Source organism: Plectrocnemia conspersa, unplaced genomic scaffold (genome assembly GCF_051122295.1).
Source record: "Plectrocnemia conspersa isolate PC_06_02 unplaced genomic scaffold, ASM5112229v1 ptg000010l, whole genome shotgun sequence".
NCBI classification, from domain to species: Eukaryota; Metazoa; Arthropoda; class Insecta; order Trichoptera; family Polycentropodidae; genus Plectrocnemia; species Plectrocnemia conspersa.
The window spans coordinates 27,334,348-27,357,246 of NW_028277174.1; the positions used below are offsets into that span (position 1 = coordinate 27,334,348).

The 22,899-nt window shown below is 32.5% G+C and overlaps 1 protein-coding gene across 1 annotated transcript in view; it reads right to left on the minus strand.

Moving 5' to 3' along the window:
* Positions 1 to 8,498: 8,498 nt before the first annotated feature.
* LOC148231224 (semaphorin 5c-like) overlaps positions 8,499 to 22,899 on the minus strand; it is a 35,510-nt gene continuing 21,109 nt past the window's right edge. Inside the window, exons 4-18 of the mRNA XM_088194984.1 lie at positions 16,848 to 17,055; positions 14,882 to 15,036; positions 14,658 to 14,817; positions 14,383 to 14,582; positions 14,157 to 14,315; positions 13,435 to 13,729; positions 13,041 to 13,248; positions 12,603 to 12,956; positions 10,406 to 10,639; positions 10,264 to 10,340; positions 9,973 to 10,198; positions 9,766 to 9,912; positions 9,462 to 9,623; positions 9,051 to 9,283; positions 8,499 to 8,988 (exon numbers count right to left, since the gene is read on the minus strand). Of these exons, the coding sequence (XP_088051110.1) occupies positions 8,752 to 8,988; positions 9,051 to 9,283; positions 9,462 to 9,623; positions 9,766 to 9,912; positions 9,973 to 10,198; positions 10,264 to 10,340; positions 10,406 to 10,639; positions 12,603 to 12,956; positions 13,041 to 13,248; positions 13,435 to 13,729; positions 14,157 to 14,315; positions 14,383 to 14,582; positions 14,658 to 14,817; positions 14,882 to 15,036; positions 16,848 to 17,055 (3,055 nt within the window). The 3' untranslated portion in view covers positions 8,499 to 8,751. The remainder of the gene's footprint in view (positions 8,989 to 9,050; positions 9,284 to 9,461; positions 9,624 to 9,765; positions 9,913 to 9,972; positions 10,199 to 10,263; positions 10,341 to 10,405; positions 10,640 to 12,602; positions 12,957 to 13,040; positions 13,249 to 13,434; positions 13,730 to 14,156; positions 14,316 to 14,382; positions 14,583 to 14,657; positions 14,818 to 14,881; positions 15,037 to 16,847; positions 17,056 to 22,899) is intronic.

Here is a 22,899-nt window from a genome sequence, read left to right on the forward strand (position 1 = left end):
AATATGTCACAAATTCATTATATTTAATAATAATAAGTGATTCAAGTCTGACTATAATTAATAAATACATTATAAAATCCGATTAGGCTGCGGCTTATATGGCTGTATTATATGTTATTATGAATAAATAGATTGATTTCATGAATAGATTAAATTTATCCGATCCGCAATTTCTGATACATCAAAATTATAATAATAATTAATTCATCTCTAAAGTAACAATGAAATCGGTATATAATGATTTCTAGAAAGTGAACATTTACTCTGGTTTCGGAAAATTAATAATACAAATAACTTACTAAAATTATTGTTACTTAAAATTTAAACCATACTTCATTAATTAATAAAAAAATGATTATGTTGTATAAAAAATAGTTTACTTGCTTGCGTCATATTTTTAAGCTAACCCTTTCGTTTTGTTCGACAGATTTTTAAATGTCAGCAGAACGCCTCCCACATAATGCTAATCGAATCGAGCGTCATTCAATGTCAAAGTCAGCCTTAACCAAAGTGTAAATTACTCTCGCGATAATGCATGATATAAAAATATCATTACCGCATTTCACTCCCATGCAAAACCATACGTTGAAACCACAAAACAAATTAAAATGGTAAACTGAAAATAGGCAGACATATGGACACACATATTTAATTCTTAAACCTAGATTTGGGGTTCACAAAAACGCTCCACTATAAACCCCATTCAAAAATCAACATATAATAACATGCAATACATTGATATAATATTTGTTTTAATTAAATTGGGTTACTATAATGAGCCACAATGGTAAAAATAATACATAGTATCTAAAAAGAACAAAAATTAGTTAGACCAGCTCCTCGTATCTGACATTAAATAGATCAATATGTAATATAATTAACCTTTCTTATGCCACGAGCCACGTACGGGGCTCAATCGCTTCGTATTGCCAAGAGCTACCTACATATATCTCACTTATGCTACAAAAGTATATTACAAGATTATTTAAATATATATAGTCATCTACGAAAAAACGTTTAAAATTAAAATTGAATGAAGAAACAGTATTTTTCACTTGCTAATAAAGCAAAATTAATTCAAAAATGGTTTGTTTTTTTACTGCCGCAAATGGTGTGCAAATGACCGGAAACTGAAAGCCCTTAACAAGTATTTTAAAATATGTGGCACTGAGGTGATGTACTACGCAAAGTTGCTTTGGCATATAACCGGTTAATAAACATATGTGAGGCTAGTACAGATGTACTGACTCTACCGACATCAGAAGAGGACGGGATTGTGACTCTCGAAGATGTTCCAAAACACAAAACTGGAATCTTTTGAGAATGGTTGTATTGAAAACAACCCCCTTCAGTACTTTAAAGAAATGCTTAGCGACAACTGCGCTCTTAAGAAAAATACTACGATACAAGAACGGATATTAATCAAATGGTTTTATATTAAGATATCTCTAAGAACCTTTACTGAACTTTGTTAATTAAATGAGAATATATATCTACTCATAGTTTCCAAATTATAGATCCTGATTCAAGAAGACTGTGAACATAAATAACTTCCACTTGCCCTTTTTTCTGATTTTAAAATCTTCAATGGAAATTTCTCAAGATAGAACATTTCCACTGAGATCTTAAGAATATTCTGATTAGAAATGAAATTATTAAAATTACAGATTATTGCATTTTACGATTCTAAAAGGCAGATGTTTGACAAAAGTCAATCGAAAAAAATTGTTAAATTGGAAAATTCCGTACTAATGTGTAGAATGCGAAGCAATAGGAACACCACATACAGTTATATCTCTCAACTGCTTAACTTAACTGTTTGTGGTTTCTCTACAGAGCATACTTTTAAATTTTTAGGAGTTTAAAAATATAAAATATAACCAAATCTTGCTTAAAATACGATTTGGAACGTGGGTACGTAGAACGTAGATTTCCGACCCCTGGCCTATATTATAAATTCGTTATTTTTGTTTATTAAAATTGTCGTAAAAATTATGTAACCAGGCTGAATATAATAATCTCATAGGATTAAATTTAAGAGATTACTTGACCCTAAATGATACATGCCTCATTAAGGTATTCGAATGACAGCGTAACTTTAAAAAATCCACGAAATTATGCGATACCTGAAAATGGAATGTAATACGTTAAGGTATCTGTTAGGATAGTCGCCTCCAGCTTGTAGAAATTTACCGTCGAAATTTCCAGGTGAAAATTTTTCACGAGTTGCAAATGATCCATTAGCATAATCGTGCATAATTCACGAGTCGGAACGCCGTTCCGGTTACGTATGTAATATACATCGCCTGTGGCAAATATATACCACTCTGTGTAGATGTAGCACATACCTAAAATAAATTAGGAATGCGAGTAACATCACAATAAGAATATGAAAGTTTAGATGAATGAAATATTAGCTATTCAGAACGTATTTATCAGAACTAATCTAGACATGAAAAACTTGCACATTCCTTTTCGTTTGAGTGCTAAATATTCCTTTATCTAAATTTTCCTGAGTCTCATTGAAATTTATTATGGAGATTGGGAAATTCCTATTCAAGACAAAAACGCCTCCCAGTGTAATGAATTAAATGAATTATACGACATAATTTATTACGTAGAAACAATTATAATATACCTTTAAAATGTGTATAACATTTATAAGCAAATGTTTTTGTAAGGTTAGATGGTAATGAATGGTTCGTTCATTTCATTACACCTATATTGTCAGAGATGAATCCGGCAGATTATCAGCTCGATTTGAGCAAAAAGCTTCGATTCTCGCGTCAAATTGGCTCTAAAGCTCCAGCTGAGAAGCTGCAAGTACGAATCTCATTAATCACATGCCTCGCCGGGAAATTGATTTTCTAATACGTGCTCTACATGTGTTAGGAACGTGTTCGGTATGACGTACAAGATGCCTCAAGATAACCAGTATTCAAATCTGGAGCACATAGTATGTACATCGAAGAGTCGTCCACACTCAAAAGTATTTTACAATTAATAATTATTATACATATCGTATCTTTAGTATTTTGTTATTAGTTAAACTTGAAAAAATATATTTAATTCAGTAATCTACATTCATAAAATTGTTATCACCGATAAAATAATGTTGAGACTAAACTAAAAAATACCATTAAAACTTGAAATGACTTGTTTTTCCCAGCATTAAATCCTGAAGGATTTGAAGCTTATGTACAGGCGCATGCTTACTAATTTATTCTTCGACATTCTTGTTTTTATATCCAGATGAAATTTATCTCATCCACAGTATCAAACACAACAACATTATAACATTGTTGGGAATACTTAATATTTTCATATAGAGCTTAAAGCTTGTTAGTATATCATTAGATTATTTTATATTGACAATCGTATTGTCTTGTAATGAGCCAGTAAAATTTGATACAGCAGAATTTAATTCTTGACATTTTATTTACACGTCAAATGTGGAGGTTATTATTTATTAACAACCTGCACTAAAAATGACAATACCACCAAAGCAACATGTGCATTCTGTAAAGGCAACCACCCAGCAAAATATAAGGAAGAAAACGTCACCAAAATAGTCAGTTTGGAACGCCAATGGCTTGCTTAGTAATGGGTAAGAAATAAAAACATTTATAAAAAATAAGCAGATCTCCGAAACATATTTTACCGACATAAATTATTTAATATCCCATACTATTAATGCAGATGGTACTGCTCACAGAGGTTCAAAATACAATAAAACATTACGAACTAGATAAATATAATAGTGAACACATCCAAGCCGCTAGCATAAAAAAGAGGATTGGGCTGTACCCATAACTATTACATCTGTGTATAGTCCAACAAAACATAAAATACAAATAGACCAGAATTTACAACTTTATAACATGAGGTTATTATAATGTGAAGCACACACAATGGGGCTCGAAAGCGACAATACCAAAAAGAAGATAACTACCGAAAGCTATGAAAACTTTCAACTTCATTTATTTTTCTACTGGACAACCGACATACTGGTCCTCTGGTAGAAGAAGTCTGAACCTTATCGACTTCTGCGTTATAGAATAAATCATAGAAAATCCCAAAAAAAAACCTTCATTAATCATCAAATCATTCTCCGATCATAATTATCGTGTGTACAGAAGTAATAAATAAGGCAAAAACACTATCCTGTTACAGTAAAAGAACAAATTGGGCAACATTTAAAGAGTCATTGTACGACTTGATAACATTTGATATATCAGCAAAAAACAAATATGCTACAGAACTTGAATGTTTATATTATATTTTCGTTAACACAGTCAGTTAGAAAGCGATCCATTTCATCATTATTCATAATTGAGAAAGAGATGGCAATTTTTGGTTTACGCCCCTACTATTAGCTCTAAATCACACTATAAGGATATATGTACGTTCAATATGACACTGAAAATGACATTGCGCGAGCTACCGAAAATGACTATTTTAGCATGACTAAAGAAAAACACCCCTGACTATCGCCAATACAACTAATGACCGGACATAGATGCTTCATTTTTTATTAACATAGCATAGGCAAAACACTGAATTAGATAAGCACTAAGCGAGAGCTCTGCTCCGTCGACGACCCAAGATCAACTTTCCGGTATGGCTCAAGACTGTCGCTATCCCTGATGCCTAGCAATCTTCTATTTATTTATTTATAAAGGTATTATCACGCTTTTTATTTCTCTCGAAACTAAGTTTTAAAATTACAAAGCCTTTTAAAATTAGTGTCAAGATACGTTATAATATTTAAAAAATATCAATCGTAAAATAATAATTTCAGTATAAAATTGAGAGGAATAAGAAGAGTGGAATGGAAAAAGATTTTATTTGCTTATTCAAGATATATTGGCATTTAAAATATCGTTTTTTTTTTATTGGCATATTTTAATATTAAAAAAGGTTTATAACGATATTTTTTTGTATTTTTATTCCAAAAATAATATATGCAAAATTTGCCACAAAATATTTTTTGCGCTAACTTAAAATAATATATATTTATTTAAAGGAATGTATTACGTTTATCTATAAATTAAATTTTGTATATAATATAGCATATCTTATTACATATGTATCTGAGTTTTACTTATAAGTACATGTCTGATTTTGCAATCGGACACCTCATGTTTGCACGCGTCTGCATTTTACTACAATATATACAATTGAAACCATATATTCCCAACAACAATAGAAACTGAAATGCTTTCAAGTGAAACAAACTGATAAATCTCTATTACTTATTGGCAGTTAGATAAATAACAAAGAGCCAACCATTAATTTTAAAAATCTAATACATAATCATAATTGATTTTGTTGAAATATAATTACAAAAAATTAATATAACTGATGAAACTCATGTGTGTATTCGCATATATGGTCTTGCGGTTTCCGAATGGAAAACTAATTATTTCAGCCGTATTAATCACAAACAACAAATTTCTGGAAATGTTTTTGTGGGCGTCTGCCAATCGTCTTGTTATACGTCAAAACATTTTCGTTCTCGTATCCCAAAGCATTAATTAGCCGTAAAAAGATATACGGTATCATCGGGATAGAGTTCGAAACAAATAAAGCAACGCAATGAGTCAATGTTAAGAATGTATTGTATTTCGTTTTATGTAATTAAAATAAAGATTCATCTTATACAGTTCATCAATTATAATATACGCCAATTAGTGATGAATATTTATACCCTATATATGTATATTAGATGAAAATCCATTTAAGATGCTATCTCAACTTTTAAAAGGATCGTTTATTTAAAGTATTTATATTCTTACGGTTGATTGTTAAAGTTTTTAGCGACGTTGTTACTTGAAGCTTAAAGATTTTACTTACTTTAGCAGAAAATTAAAACATCAGCAAATAATCGGCTTTAATAAAGTAAAAGTTTTACATTGTCTCATTCATTGAAAGAAAAATAATATAACTGGATATATTGTGACGCAGAAAATCGTTAAAGAGTAAAAAGCGACAACTTATTATTTTCGTGTTGAAATTAACTGATGATTTTTTACCTATGTACGTGTAGAAAAAGCAGCGTTTTAGCGACATGATTAAAAGGAATATAAATGGTGAATGAATAATTAAATAACACAATTGACCGTTACCTGAGTAGACCAGAAGGTTGTCATTACCGTTTCTCCGAGGAGATTGTTGTTAAATTTATGTAGCCCATAACGCAAGCACCTGCTTTACAGCTAGTAAGTCTAATAGTCTTGTAAAATAATGACGCGATTCCAGTATCGCTCATATGCTAGACGAAAATATCGTTAATATTCTCCTATTAATCTGTCAATATATATTCCTGAACGCAGCTGTCGTAAAATCACTTTCTACTTACTACTTATTTCTTCATTCATTGAATTGGATATACGCTTGCTATCAGTAAAACTCGCAAAAACCGACACAGACGAGCCAGTATATGTCTTCATCTCCAGGCAGGGAAAAAAGCAGTCTTTTTACTTCGATCGTGAGATTTGGTCCAGGCATCTTAAGTCACCAAGAATTTATATTGCTGAAATATTAACTGATTAAATTTTCCTATTAAAACACTTTTAACTAATGTTATCTGCTGATTACAGAGCTTCTGATTATTCTATAAAAATAACATTCTGCATTGAATAGACTTAAAAATTAAATTGTTTGCCATATCACTAGACTCACATAAATTCTCCCAAAGCGTCACAATATAATTTTCTTAAACAAAATTTCGACAATGTAACTATTAATTGAATTTATAATGAGACCATTCCTTAGTAAAAATATCCAGAACTCATTTTAGGTTTTAAACTTGCATAGATACAATAATCAATAATAAAAAAAAATAACTGATTTAGACTCGAATTGAATTTAGTTTGAATCAATTCTGCATTGCCTCATAACTGTTCTCTAAATAAATGATACATTGTATTTAGGGATTCCAATCCCGGGATCCCGAATCCCGGGATCCCGGGATCCCGAACGATTTTCAATACCCGATGAGTCCCGGGATTATAAAACATAATCCCGAATTTTTCGGATTGGATGATTTATCAAGCACAATCGAATTATTATTGACAACATCGTTATATTTCGTGTACAAACTTGCGCGAGTTGCACGTGTCATCTGTGAACCTTTGAGGCTGTGAGTCTGAACGTGCTTTTTCAGCAGCAGGCTGCTTAGGAACCAAAATCAGATCAAGGCTAAATGATAAAACACTTGATGCTTTGATGTTACTTCGTGAGTTTTATTCAAAATAATGTTTTCAATTAATTGTGTCTATGAATGTACATAGTATGTACATACATTGTCAAAAGTTCATTTTTTTCTTCTCAAATAAATATATAAGACCTTCCCTTTTTTATTTTTATTATATTATTTTCTATTTTAAGTCCAAGACTGAAATTATACGTACTTTATACATTGTGCGTTATAAAAAACAGATGTAAAAATATATTGTATTATTCATTTTAAATTATTTTTATCGATAAAATAACATGAAAATTATCCCGGGACTGGTCCCGGGATCCCGGGATCGACTAATTGCAATACCGAAATCCCGGGATCAAAATTTTGGCCCGGGATTGGAATCCCTAATTGTATTAAATGGTTAAAACTCAATAAAAATTAGTGGGCATTTTAAATAAATTAAAAACATATGTAAATTTATATAAATATATTATATTACTATAATAATTATTAATAATATAATACTTACAACATATACAATCTTATTAATATAATAAACGACAATATATAATAGTAATTAAGTGTCCGAACCACTAAAAGACTTAAATCGGAGCATACATTTTTATCTTTTTAATTTGCTTAATAAACATAATATATTTATCATCTAATTAAATACAAAACTCAATATGAGCTACATATTTTATATAACAAAAAGTAATAGTTATAAAATATTACAGTAAAATAAATATAATTTTAATTTTTAATGAAAAACTAGCACATTTTACTGGCTTAAATTAGTGCTATTCGTCAGTCTTTTCCAATAAATCATTATAAGATTATACAAAGCCTAAATATTATATAAAAAAGCATAACAGTCTTTTAATATGAATAATATGATTTATAAGACATCCTATGTTTTAACTGTATAGATGAATTGTGTTAAATCATATTCACTTCTAGTTAATCTTATAAAATAATAAAAGTAATAAAGCTTTATCCAATGTTGCTTGAGGAAATTAATTTACATTTGATTACATATCAAATCCTCTATTTAAAATATAAGTACAACTATATTAAATTATTTAATTTAGTTAAATATTAAACTATAATAATAAATGCTTTGATCCACTCATTTTATATCTCTGTTTTCACTCTTAAGTATGAGGTATATGGCACTTTATCTTGTACAGTACTATATATATAATATTACATATGTATGTAAGATCTAGAATCAATATTAAACATGCTACACTTACTTACTTTTAAATATAATGCAGAGAACTTTGAGTGTGTTACATTTTTAGACTTATTTTATTTGGTGCAACCAAAAATATAAAACAGTACTCTGATCTGTATACATTCAACATATACATTCAACATAGCATACAGTTAAAAAATTATATTTTTATTTGTAAATGTTAATTTTTTCTTATATTAAAACACTATACATTTGATCTACATTTCATATACTTTAAAAGAATCCATAAAAAATGGACATATCATATATTGATTCTAAAATTCACATATTCATGTATTGAATACATGCAATTCTTACCTCCATATTAATAAAATCTATCTTGTTCTATATCTATATTACTTCTTCCTCCACCGTTGTTATGCGAATGCGAATTTCTCTTAACGGTAGCCGTTTCATATTCACCGGCAATTGCTTTTGGGTACAATTTCGGTGTATCCAAAGATCCGTCTCTATCAGAGTTGATATTATTTGGTTTTGAAAGAGATAGACCACTAGTTGTACTGCATATACCAGAAAATGATGGCACACGCTTCTTCGGTACCTTAAAGAGTAATTTGTAAGAAAATTGCAATTTTTTATATAATTATCAGCTTTAATGCTTACTTCTTTCAATGGCACGCTAACATAACTATTCTGTTTGGTAATGTAATGTGGACTAGAAGGTATTTTGTGCGTTTTGTTGCGGACGATCCATATAATAGGTCCAATGGCCAATAGAGCTCCGACAAGAACGGCGATGGACATCAAGCCAATGATCATGCCTGTGCTCATTCTTTCACTTTCAGTATTGCCCTCTGATCCTCGAGCTGCTTGATTGTTGTGTAAAATGAATAGCTCTGAAAAACAATACAACAATGTTAAAGACGGAGGCTCGAAATTTCATTATAATATATTACATATATAAGTTTATTTCTACATTATAATATTGTGAAGGTAATCAAATGTGTAATTACTATACCATTTTTATAATAAGTAAGCAATGTAGTAAATACTTATATAAATATACTTTCTTACCGTTATTGATATCGTTTATGTTACACAATTTAGTTTCTGTATCAGGACCTTGACATGTTTCTGCATCATCTAAATTTGACATCAAACAATGTCTTCTTCTGTGTCGTTTGTTATATGAGTCGCATTTTGACCACTGACTCCATTCACTCCATCCTAGTAAACCTATAATAATATCAATACACTATCATAGTATCATATCCCTCGTAAAAATCTTTTAGATTAACACTCACAAATAAGTAATCTATTACTATGAACAGAAAGAACCATAAGAGCATTAAAATATGTTCAATAATAAAATATTCACTTTCACAAGACGGTCCTTCACAAATCGTTGTTTGTACCGCATCTCCTTTGCATCCGCCAGGAACTAAGCATGGTCTCCGTCTTTCGGTACGTCCTGCACCACAAGAGACCGTACATTGTGTCCAATCACTCCAGCATCCCCATCCATCTATTTACATGAATAAATCATTATCTCATAAGTTACTTTCTGTATTTTATTAGAACGTACCCATGCACGAATGAGTGTTACAAGATCTTTGTATAGTAGTGTTTCCTTGGCATGGCGGTTTGAGACACGTTCTAGTTGCTGTTTGATATCCACCACCACAAATAACACTACAGTTGCTCCAATAGCTCCAAGGAGTCCATACGCTTGATAGTAAATCATATTGAGGCGACGAACCGCACGTTCCATTTGTCGTACAATATCTCACTTCTTCTTTAGACATTGATATCTATATAATTCGATTGTTTATCATATACACAGCAATGAATCTAATACTACAAAATAATATAGTACCATCACAGGATCGACTGACTGCGCCTTACAAGTGAATTTGTATCGTTTTTCAATATAGCCCCCTTCGCTTATATTACCTGAAATTGTAATATGTATTTATTATTTATTTAGTAATGCGTATTGAATAGAATGCATATCTTACTCGATTGTGCATATTGCCAAGGAGACCATACAGTCTTACGGCGCGAATCACAAGACTGCCGATTGCACGTCTCGGCTTCTGTGGAACATCCAGAACACGTCGGTGCTCCTGGAGGCGGCTCAGGTGAATCACATTTGCGTTGCCTCCAACGTACTCCTCCACCACATGGAGCTGAACAAGCACTCCATGATGCCCAATCAGACCAGCCGCCTTCTCGTACCGGTTGCATTGGAGCTGGGGATTATAAAAAATAATATAAATAGCATAAATATATTATTTTCGTTGGATACATTGAATAGTAGACATTGAAACATTGTACATACAGTATCTTACATTAAATATTAGTTTATTTTAATTGAAATGGATCTTACCTACAACCATCTTTAAGCTAGGGAACTTCATTATAGTTTAAGTTTTCTCTGTAAAGCAAATCATTGCTAATACTTGGAAATATGGCATTAAAAATCATTACCTGTGTGTATACTTTCACCAGGAATATGATAGTATCAAAAGAGAAGCACTATATACCATGTATGATTTAGATATCTAGTTTATTAAGCAATGTATGGTCCAAAAAACGTTTTAGAACCCTTCAGAGTGGAGTATATCATGGTAACGCTATATCTCCCATATAGGCCGATATAGACGTCATTGCACAAACTGAGGATGACTTACTATCAACGGCGATCACTGAATTTGGTTAAAAGTTCCAGGTGTTGCATTTCTAGGTAGCGGACCTTGCTTCATAAGCATCGGAGGATCCCAGAGTTTGAATATCTTGGATTGCTGCTCTCGGAGTATAATCGTCAGACCACCCACCGAAGATCATTACTTAATTTGCGTTTTATGTAAACTGCTGGGGTGAAAACTTTATACTTCTGATAACACTTTATAGTGGTAAAATATAATTGACAAGTCAGAATGTTAGAACATCCCTAAATGCTTTAGCTAGAATCCAGTAGGATGGATAATACAAATGAGCTAAGAGCTAGTAAGTAAAATTAGGCCTAAGCGAGTAAAAGATGAGAGCTCAAAACTGATTTGATTGATATATCACCAGCTTCCGAAGACCAAGTCACATCTAGGATCATTAGAGATATGTTGTTATTGTTGTTTATTTTACTATTTGCATAAAATACTACAACATGTGCCTTAACATACAATTAAAGTCTCACATCCGTAAAACAATATCAACCAAAGTGAAACGGGGACGTCATTTCAAATTTATCTAGATGAGGGTAAAACTTTAAGATTCATAGTATTTTATTAAATGGCATGCATTTTTCTAGCCAAATTGAAGGTGGTCTCTGTTTGGAATCCACGTCAAAAGCAATAAAATCGTGCCATCGCAGTGAAAACATTCGGTTATCTAGCGTTCATATGAAGACTTTTTATAACAATTATACGACTTACAATAAGTGAGAACCGAATGAAGCATATCTAAACTGAACTTTGCCCAATAGAAGAGCGCAAAAAGCAATTATCCCTTCTCAAAAGTCAAAAATCTACGTCAAAAGCAATAAAATCGTATCAGCGCCATCGCAGTGGGAACGCTCGTTACCGAGCGTTATATATTAAAAATACTCCAATTGATAAATAAGGGGTTGACAAGAAAAATACATAATATTGTATTATTTATCACAAAACCTACTGTGCGACAGAGAGCCGGCCCTTTATATCTGACTTATTTGTTTCTCATAATCTAATAATTATATTATACATATAATAATATTCATCACACATGTATCTGTTTTTAAATGTTCACATAAGTGGTCAGAGTGTCGTTGATTACGCTACACAATATTTTTGCCACAAAGATTAGACGAATCGATTTATATGTAAAATTACACACTACTTTCCAATAATTCACTAACTTATCCAAATCAGGTTTAATTTTTATAGTCAACAATGCAATTATTTGTATGTCTATCGCTTATTGATAGCCTCTATCAAAGCATACTCATGCTTCATTAAAGGGGGCGTACATTAGAGAGGTGAAATTTGACAATATGACCTTATTGGTTTGAATAAAAATTTTCCTCTATTTTTTGTCCATGCTTCTGTGAGATAACATACACTTGCTCACTAATCCAGAGAAAGAGAGGCTCAGTTAGAGTTTAATTTAACGTTTAATTTTAATTGTCTTATCTTTGTGACAAAAATAGCTTAAATAATTGAAAAATTTCTTATAACTAACCTGGACAAGGAGGATTCTGCGTACAATATATTTCAGATCGATCAGTTCCCACACATAAACGACCACCGTGTTGTGGCGTCGGAGCTCCGCAAGCTCTCCGTCTCCATTTAACAGCTACCCCGCACGACGCTGAACAAGCAGACCAACCAGACCACGCTGTCCATCCACCATGGACAGTACAATTTGTCACACTAATAGATATGCCGGTACACTGCTTTCCGCCGTTCCTAGGTGCTGGATTATTGCACGTCCTAGTCTGACACAAGCATTTATCTTGTGTTTCATCATTGTTAATGTCTGAATTCTTCTGGAGGCACTGCTCCCATTGCGACCAAGCAGACCATTCACCATTGACTTAAATTAAATTAAATAATATAAAGAATTGTATGCCTTAGAATTGTATTGTATTAGATTATATATTATATATATAAATCTCACGTGGAGTTGAAGTATCAGGACATCTTGGTACATCTTGGTACCAATGCACTTTTGATCCAGTCGGTATTCCACTGCATACTTCACGTCTTCCGTCCCACCCGCAGAAAGGATCTTGAGCTCCTAAGCAACTAACTTGTGTTACATGCCTATTACATTTATTAACTGGTATTTGTACAACATCTTTTTCGGTGCCAATATACAATGAATTCTGTAATTTTTGATAATTGATAATGGATTAGATACATTAACTTATCAATTTGGTATTTAGAGTCAATACCAGATATTATTAAATACATACTTTAATAAATATAAAAAAATATGAAAATTAGTTAAAAATCATAAATATATCTGATGTTGACTCTAGATGTCATATATATGTTAGAATGTATATTACCATTTCACTCAAAAAATGCATTGTTTTAATCTTTGCTAAGAAGTTATTGGTATCGGGCTTCCAAACTTCGACTAAACATGCCGTTTTAGATTCTGGTAGAACTGATATTTTCTTTATTACTCCGTCTTCGTTCGATACAAATATGACATGTATATTAGAATACTTTGCTTGTACCACAGCAACCGATATGTGAGTGTAAAATTCTAAATTTATAGTATGTAAAGGCTCTCTCGTGCTCGATTGTACCGCATTATCCATAAGTTGATACCGTGAGAACTCTGTATATTGATTTGATCTATAAAGAAACATATTTGAATAAACAATCTGTATACATCTGATATCAAATTCGCTTTTCTATTGATATAAATTTTACTACTAATAATGTTTTGCAAGCTTTAAGTAAGCACTACAGTTTAATTATACTCCATTCCAGCCTGCGGATGAGTGATACTGATCCTTTAAACTTAATCTCTTGAATATACCAATCATTTAGTACATTATTCTACACCTTGCATTAAATATTATTCTCGGACCGCGCTGCATCAGCTAGAATACATATTTTATTCATTCTAAGTTAAACCATATCAGTGCTAGTTGTGCTTGGATATGTTAAAGAGGAAATAATCAGTAAAACCATTAAGTTTCTGAACTTGATACGTTAGTGAATAGCGAGTTTGATATCTAATAACATACATATTGAAATTATCAGTAAATCTTCTTACTTCAAATCCCTCTTTTGACATTGTGTATGCTGCAAATGTGGTATGTATTTACTTTCCCATGAACTTCCAACTTGTTCTTGATGCTTAAATGGTCCTTTAAAAGCTGCGTCAATGGCAGTCATGTTGAAAGTACAAATGGCCGATCCTGCTATACTATTTCTACATAACAAAATACATTCATTGCTTATACAATCTGAATCTGAATTTATTATATAAACATACACACCGTGAAGTAGTGAATATTCCATATAATAATTTATGTTCAGGTAAGTAAACCACGTCTTGGATTTCATCATAGTAAAACGGATAGTCTCCTGGCTTGGAGCAGTTGAGACGGGCTTTGAAGAACGTCGTCCAGTTATCTCTGAGTAGAATTTCACCTCCCATGTCGTTTTTGCACACGCGAGCCACTCGCGAATAAATTCTCTATATAAACCAATCAATATGCAAATAAACGAAATAGCTTGAGACATTATTATGATAAATGGATTGAAAGATTACCTTTCCGCAGTTAATATACTCGACGGCCGTTTCTCTGAATATAAAGTAGATAAACTTGTCATCTTCAAAGGAGCCTACAAATTGCGGTTGGTTCAGCCACTTTGAGTTGTACTGGTTCGTTCTCAGAGTGTGGCTGCCGTACGTTAAGCTTCCGAACGTCCTAGATTGAATAATGTTATTATAATATGTGCATATTTTCATATTAATATGTTGTTAATGTAAACCTGTAGATGGCTGGGTCAGATCCTGCAAAATCAGTTGGAGTACCAACATAATATTGACCATCTCGAGTCATCAATGTGGTAATATTAGCGTTCGGATTGTAAGGGCACTTAGCCTCTCCTTTAACCATTTCCAAAATGTGAGTGATGTTATCCAACTAAAATGTAAGTATTGACTTAAATAACGTATATTGCCATCTTATGCGATTAAAAATCATTGATATTGAAATTTATAAATGAGTATCTGTAAGACATTTTTCCATATATATCATGAACTTCTTCTTAAGCAACTATGGTATTCAAATGGTTAGATTTTTCTCTAGTTGTTTAAGTAAACATTGTCAGTGTGTGAGCTATGGTACTCACTCATTCTAGAGTACCACAAAGATACAATTTGGATCCTCTGCTCTTTCTTTTCTTTATCAATGACATACATTTTGCAATAGAGAGCTCAAATCTGTATTAGAGTTTTAACCATAAATACTTTCGTCAAGGACTTGAAAGTGACAATCGAGTAGAGATGGAAATTTAGTACACAAATCAGTAAAATTTGCGATCATGCGTTAAAGATACTCGGTTTTGTTATGCGGAACGTGTGTCACTTTAACAATTTATTGTGGATTCATGTTCTGTACGATACGTTAGATTGTAGTGTCTTAAGAGTACTGCACTAGTGAATGAAACTACTCTTTGTTTTTAGAGCAGATTTAGAGAATCATTCTCAGATCTTTATAAAGATCATATCCGTATTTATCTCTTTTAAAGATATGAGAATTTCTCACATCTATGTAATTAAAATTTATATAATAATATAGCTAATCTTATTAAGGAAAAATATATATATATAAACAATAATAATTATTCATAATAATTTGTTTATTTACATGTACATATAAAAAAATATGTAAAAATAACAATAATAAAATATCTAACATTTTGGATTTTAAAATATATTATTATACTTATATCAACTTACAATTTTTTTTATTAAACTGGTAAAACACTTCATATTTAAACGTGAACTATGATTTTATATGCGAATTAAATTCAAATTATGCCTCAAAAATATCGCATCCCATTTTGCCCCCCCCCCCCCTTAGTCTGACGCCCGGCAACATATATCCCCCCCCCTAAACCTCCCTAGCTATTCCTCTGTGTGCTGTCAACAATCCGTCGGTGCTAGGCAATTTGCATTTGCAATGAAAGCTGCAATTGCGTCCCTTATTCTGGGCGATTGCGACCAGTACGTGAGAGTTCGAAAACGCTTCCTTAACACGAACCGTCTAGTACCGTGCGGTGAGATATTTTTTCCTTTCGCTCGCCCGCTTGTTAATTGACGCGAGTGAATGAGAGTTAAGTGCGGCCGAACGCTCTTATCTCTCACTCACTCTCGTCACTTGACACTCGAGCGAGCGGAAGGGTTAAAATTGCACCGCACGGGCCAGCATTTAATCAGATGCAATGTTTTCGGCAATAGCTACTAGTGTACGTTCAAGCTCATTGTAGCTATTGCATGTACGTCGTACATACTCTTACACGTATTTTTAAATGAAATCTCAGTGGTGTCGTATGAATACAAAGTATATGAATGCTCGCTTGTGTGATCATGCTCATTCAATTGCATGCGCCACTGAATTTTTTCTCCTCAAAGAACGTCTTATCATCCATTTAACACACATTGTATGTAATTATTGTACCAGGTATTTATTTATCCAAGCTACATCTGGCACTTAACCTAATTATTATGCAATATAATTATTAATGACGTATCGAAATACGGATAATGATCAGATAATTCCGGCTCGTTAAATAGATGAGTATTTAAACATAAGCGCTCAATATCAGTCATCAGAGTATCTTTATTGCTCGATGAAGAAACGCTCACCGATTATACTCAGTCTGATGTAACCGTCGTCTCGGGCTGAAAAGAAGTTAAAAAAAGTTGACGTTCCCTTTTTTGGGTACTGACCTTTCTCCAAGAACACTGAGGCGAAAACGCGTTGGTACCACACGCGAATAACCTGCTGCCATCGGTCAGGAGTACCTTCACGTAATTTCGGCAATCGTTCTCGGACTGCCCTTTGTCCTGACATAAAGATATCTTGTCTTGAGGAGAATTCCAAGAGGTCTTCTCCAGCAATTTCAGACCCTTCAGGGAGATTCTGTATAGATTGTCTCTGTAAAATAATTATGATATTATATTAATTTAATTAAAAGTAAATGAAAATAGTACATGGAAGCGGCGCTTTCTACGCTTCTATGAACACATCGCTACATTGGTGACATTCAACCGGTTGGAAAATTCTAAATATTTTTATAGTAATACACGTTTAAAAATCAATGATGAGTAGATAAGTGTAGTTGAAAGTTTTCTATATTTATTACCCACGTATTTTTCATATAGTACGTGAGTAAATTTAAAAGAATATCTCATCTTAAATATTTATAAAAAATATATTTTATTAAGAAATAGTTATGACGCATGGGATTAATATTATTGTCTTTCATAAAATCAGGTGTAAATTATATATGATTTTAATATTGTGCATATATTAAAACATATATTTTATAATTTGTAAGGTTTTTTATCATTTATATTATAGAAAAATTCGGTAAAAAATAACAAAATCAAAGTCTAAATAGTCAGACACGTATAATGCTTTGACGAATTTAAGGTTATATAGTATGGGAGCCCAGTTTAGATTTGTTATGGCCAAAACTGGTCGGCGCTGGAGTAGCATTGGCGTGACGGTTTTCTCCCTCTCTACCGGCAAGCTTGCAATGTAAACAAGTTCCTTTTTTGTAATGTAAACAAGTATCATCAATAAAATATTACTGCAGTGGCTCAATCTGTGTCTAATTGCCACCCGTCACCATCATTGTCCCTAAAATAGCAATCAGCTTAGCCACTATAAATGATTTATTTTACAGTTAATAATTAAATGAAATATAAGTATGAAGTATTTTCATGGGATCACGTCCTTCTGTCACGTCGTCAAACGAGTTAGTGCTGCCCGCGTAGCTCCAAGTCTGCTTAATAAATTGGGCTCCAAAATGCATTTGAATAACAGAGTCAGGGATTCTTTTCAAGTTATGATGATCAGAAAAAAAAATGAAACTTTTTCTGAAAAATTCTGCTTTTGTCGGATTTTTAATATTTAACTTAAAACGAACTTGTTGGTCACCTTATAATATAAATATCTGTGTGAATAATTTGTAACTAAAAAAAATTAAACTTCATATATTACCAATCAAATTTTTAATAGCATCATGAGAAAACAATGTTTAAAAATCAATTTTTAGCTATATTAAAAAATCGTAAAATTTCTCGCTACGCTGCGAAAGGTAGTAAAGACCAGCCATCAATCACCGATGCGGGCGATTAATTACGTCGTCAGTCGATAATTCGAACTGACGGTAGTCAGGTGGTAGTTGTGTCGCTCCATGCACTCAGAAGGCAATCTGGTAGATCATTATGGCGACACAAACGATCGCGAATCGCTATTTTGTGTTGATTTATGAAGCCCGTCGGGCACAACCGCTCTGGGAAATAACACACTTCATACATCTTCCAGTCAACAATATTGTGATTACTTTGGGATATAAATTGCCAGCCTGCCCTTCCACCTTGCAGCAGGACTAGGTGGTGCCTCAAGATATAAATCTAAGGACTATAAAAGTCGGCGGTGGAGAGAAGGCAAATTTCGATACGAAATTTCACTCATCCGTCATCCGTGACAAAATTGCACGCAAAACGACTTTTTAAACTGATGTGAAAAATGGCAGTGTATTTACTGTAATGGCGTGTAACATTCGTTCGCCATGTGACGTTAAAACGCCATACTTTTGGAAGTACAAACCGCTCAAAAAAAATTCGCCACAAATATCAAGTAAATAATAACGAAATATATAAATAACTTAAACAAGCCAACCATGTCGTGAAAATAATACGATTTAAAAGCAGATTTTATTATGAATAAGAGTAGTATAAGATATAGAAAAAGCGTTCGACACAGTATGCCACGACGGTTTGATTGACATATTAAACGAATATATAACCCTTGACTATTTACTACGCTTAATACGCTTATAACTGATAAGTAAAAACTATGTTGTTTCATTAAATAATGAACACTCAACACCAACAAAAAATTCAGCTGAAGTTCCTCACAGAGATTTGTTCAGGCTGTAATAACAAAAATATTTTGAAAATATAAATAAATATTTAGAGAGGTGAAAAATTAATAAAAATTAATTAATGTGACTGAAATAAGTTTTTTTATGAGAATATGCACTTGACTCCTTATCAAAGAAACTGTTACTATCATTTCATTATGAATGCAGCCAATCGATTTTATCAGTGATTTAATTATAAGATATACTACGGGATATGTTGCATAAGACCTTGTTCAAACATCCAGGCTATCTCCACAAATCGTCTTAGGACGCTTCGGTTTTGTCAGGGAAAGGTTGTTGCGATTACGGCCTATTAGCCCGCAATTATGCCACGCCATATGGCCGTGCATGGTTGTATGGTTAAGCAAGATAAGAAGAATGAACGAAAAAACGAATATCTCGCGTGTACGATGACAAAAAAATCGCGCACCAGAGGATTAATAACAAGCTTTGTCCGGTCGACATGGAGAAAAGATGAGACGTGTGCTGACTGTGATATTATCGATTCACGGTACACTGAATCGCTGGTTATACGGTGGTTACATAATAAATACATAAACCGACGATGGTTTTATAGTAACAATTTAATCGTGACCGTTAGTGAGAATCGTTAGATGGAAGCGCGGTAAAGTCTCGTTAGATTATCTTATCCGTGATAATTCAATGTGAGACATCGCGAAATGGATGCTGTTGCTTATAAGAAAATGATTTATTATCATGGCTAATGTGTTTTGCCATAAAGTATATTAGTTACAGTGAATGTGTATTACCAGTGAAAATATATTTTTACTAAAATTTTAGTGCAATCATATCAAAATAAATGTTCACATGTAAATATATATATTGCTACTAGTAAAAATATAGTTTATTTTACATGTGCTAATGAAATTATATGCAGCTGTAAACCGGCGTATTTTTTTAATATATTACAATTCAATTAATATTTAGTATCTTAAAACATTTTTAAGTTGCCATATATAATAGATGTTTATTCAAAGTCAAACTGAATGCTTTTGGACTTTGAAATTTATCCTGTAATATATTGTTGAATGCTTGAACAGAAGCGTGCGAATTTTGAAAGGATTCAAGAGTCGGAACATTTTCTTTGAAGGTATTGAATTGAATATATTATTCAGGTACTACTAAAAATACGATGATCCTTTATTGTGTTATTAATATTGCAAATTTATTATTTATTGTAGAATATCTTAATAATATTTATTTCCGGAAGATTTATCTATCGTATATTTATATATTTCTAATAATGTTAAGCGTAAAGTAGATTTTAAAAATACGTAAATACTGCATATTATTATTCTACTTTGATATCCTATGCCGATAACACTACTTATGTTAATCCTCTACAATAAGCATAATTTTATTATCAGCTTCTGCTTTTAAGCAATATGAGCATCATCATTTCAGTAGATATCGTTTACAACAAATAAAAAATATTGTAATACCGGTATTTTATTTTCTAATACCGGTATTACTGGTATTGGTATTACGAATATTGAAAACCTAATGCCTGCACTACACTCTCTGGAAGTTGTCCGAACAGAAGTTACAACTGAAGTCGGCCGAAACCTACGATTTCGAGTAAGCGACCACAGTGCCGCAAAATTTATATGCCGTCCGGACGTTCGAACGGCGGCTTCTGTCACGTACAGCTGGCATATTTGCGCGCGATCGAAAAATGTGCCAAATAATCGCAATTTTTAAATTGTCATATTAATTATAAAAGTTTGTGTGGGCACTCACCAATACAATCTCTGTGAAAACTTTTCGGTCATAAATATTCAATTTATGCAAAATCTTTGTCGGCTTTTTCAAAATGCCATAAAGCATAAAAATGATACTTCAGAATATGAACACCACATCTGTGACTATCCTAGAATTTGTCGCCATAGATTCTAAATCAGAATTCGTTATGGTGTGACATGTATATAAAGCGATCTAGGAAAATACATAAGGATATTCGAAACGATTTTTTAACAAAATCAAGTACCACTAATTATTTTTTAATTATTTAATTTTACATGAAAAAAAATATAATAACGATATCTGTTAGAAGAATATACTATCAAAAATATAATTAATCCCTTTTGGTGCTCTAAAATATTCAAAGATATCAGTAAGAGTCTGTTGAAGTCCCCGATAAGCATGTGGTATTATAACGTGACCACGATGCAGTGCTCGACATGCGTGTTAACCATAGGACACCTACGCGCATACTGAAATTGAACCATATTACTAGTTCTATCTCAGTTTGCGAAACATCATATCATTATCTCTCTCACTCTCGTCACTTAACACGCGAGAGAGCGAAATGGGAAATATCTCACCACTCGCGCTCGAAAGAGCAGCTCCGACTTCAGTCTTTTTGTCGACAATGTTCGAAAGCGCTCGAAGCTGGCCAAGTCTGAATTACCTCCAATTTATCTCCCGTTCTCAGTAACCTCGGACAACTTTCGAGAGATTTTAGAGCGGACAGAACCGAACTCGACCGAAGTAACCTACTATATTCTCCGTCCTTGGCCAACCTTGGCCAACTTCCAGAGAGTGTAGTGCAGCCATAATAAGAACTGCTTACATAAAGATCGTAAGTCGATTATGCACGCAAGCTTTGATTTTTGCAAATTTATCGAGTGTATGACAGTTAACTCTGTACCATAATATGTTTGCCATAAATAATATGAAACTTAATTTATTATAAAATTTCTAGAGCAATAATATTTTTAAATAATCATACATTTTTAAATATTTTTTTGGGATTTTGGAACCCCTGGTGTAAGCATACGTGCGTCGAAGAGTCGGAGAAAAAGATTTAGCTGATTGCGTAATACCCAAAGTCAAATATACTGGCGGAAGTGGCAGCAGAGGTAGGAAACCTATACACTTGCAGGGATAGTGTGGTTAGTGACATTTATATTTCAATGCTGGAATTCGCTTTAATGAATTCTTACAGAAAAATATTTCTAAGCACAGATTTCAGCAAGACAACGCTTCGTTCCATACTTCACGAAAAAGTAGGGGTTGGCTTGCGTCAAATAGTTTGACCTCTGCACAGTCACCAGACCTGCACAAAATTAAAAGGAAAGATTGCCCAACACAATTGCAAATCCAAAATTAAGCTACGATGGAATAGAGAAAATTGTCTTCATTCACCTGCAAGTCATTAGTTGACAGTATGCAAAAAAGGGATGCAGTAGTAAATAAAAATAAGGATGGGTCTACTAAATTTTAAAAATAAGCTTAAAGTAAACACTTTAAACAACCATAATATTTTCCCGAATTTTTAAGATATAACACATTTATTGGGGGGCCTTATAATTATGGCCAAGTCTGTATAATAAATATTTATATAATTATATGAAGTTAAATAAATAATATTTTCAAGACAGTTGCTTAAGAACCGATGATTTTAAATTCAAGATTACAAAAAACAATACGTAAAGCAACCCAAATAAAAATTTATTACACCCCAACAATGCGAAAGTTGATATCGTTCTTTAACGGCTGCCGAGAAATGCATAAAAAGTGCATTATGTTAACGAGGACACGTTTACGAATATATACCTGGCTGTCAATTAGCAAAATTCGCTTTCAAGTTTATAAATCAAGCAAGACGGTCAACACAGATCATAAAGTTAATAGTCATTCTTAAAAATAAATAAACTGCGTATCTCCTCTGGAATAAACATAAATCGTCTACGTTTAGAAAATCCTTCATTTGACTCGGCGTCATGCAATAATATTTATCAAGAACGCGGATCTTTATACAAACGCCGCTATTTTCATTGAAATGCCAGTCAAGAGTTAATATTTTACTTAACATCCTTTCC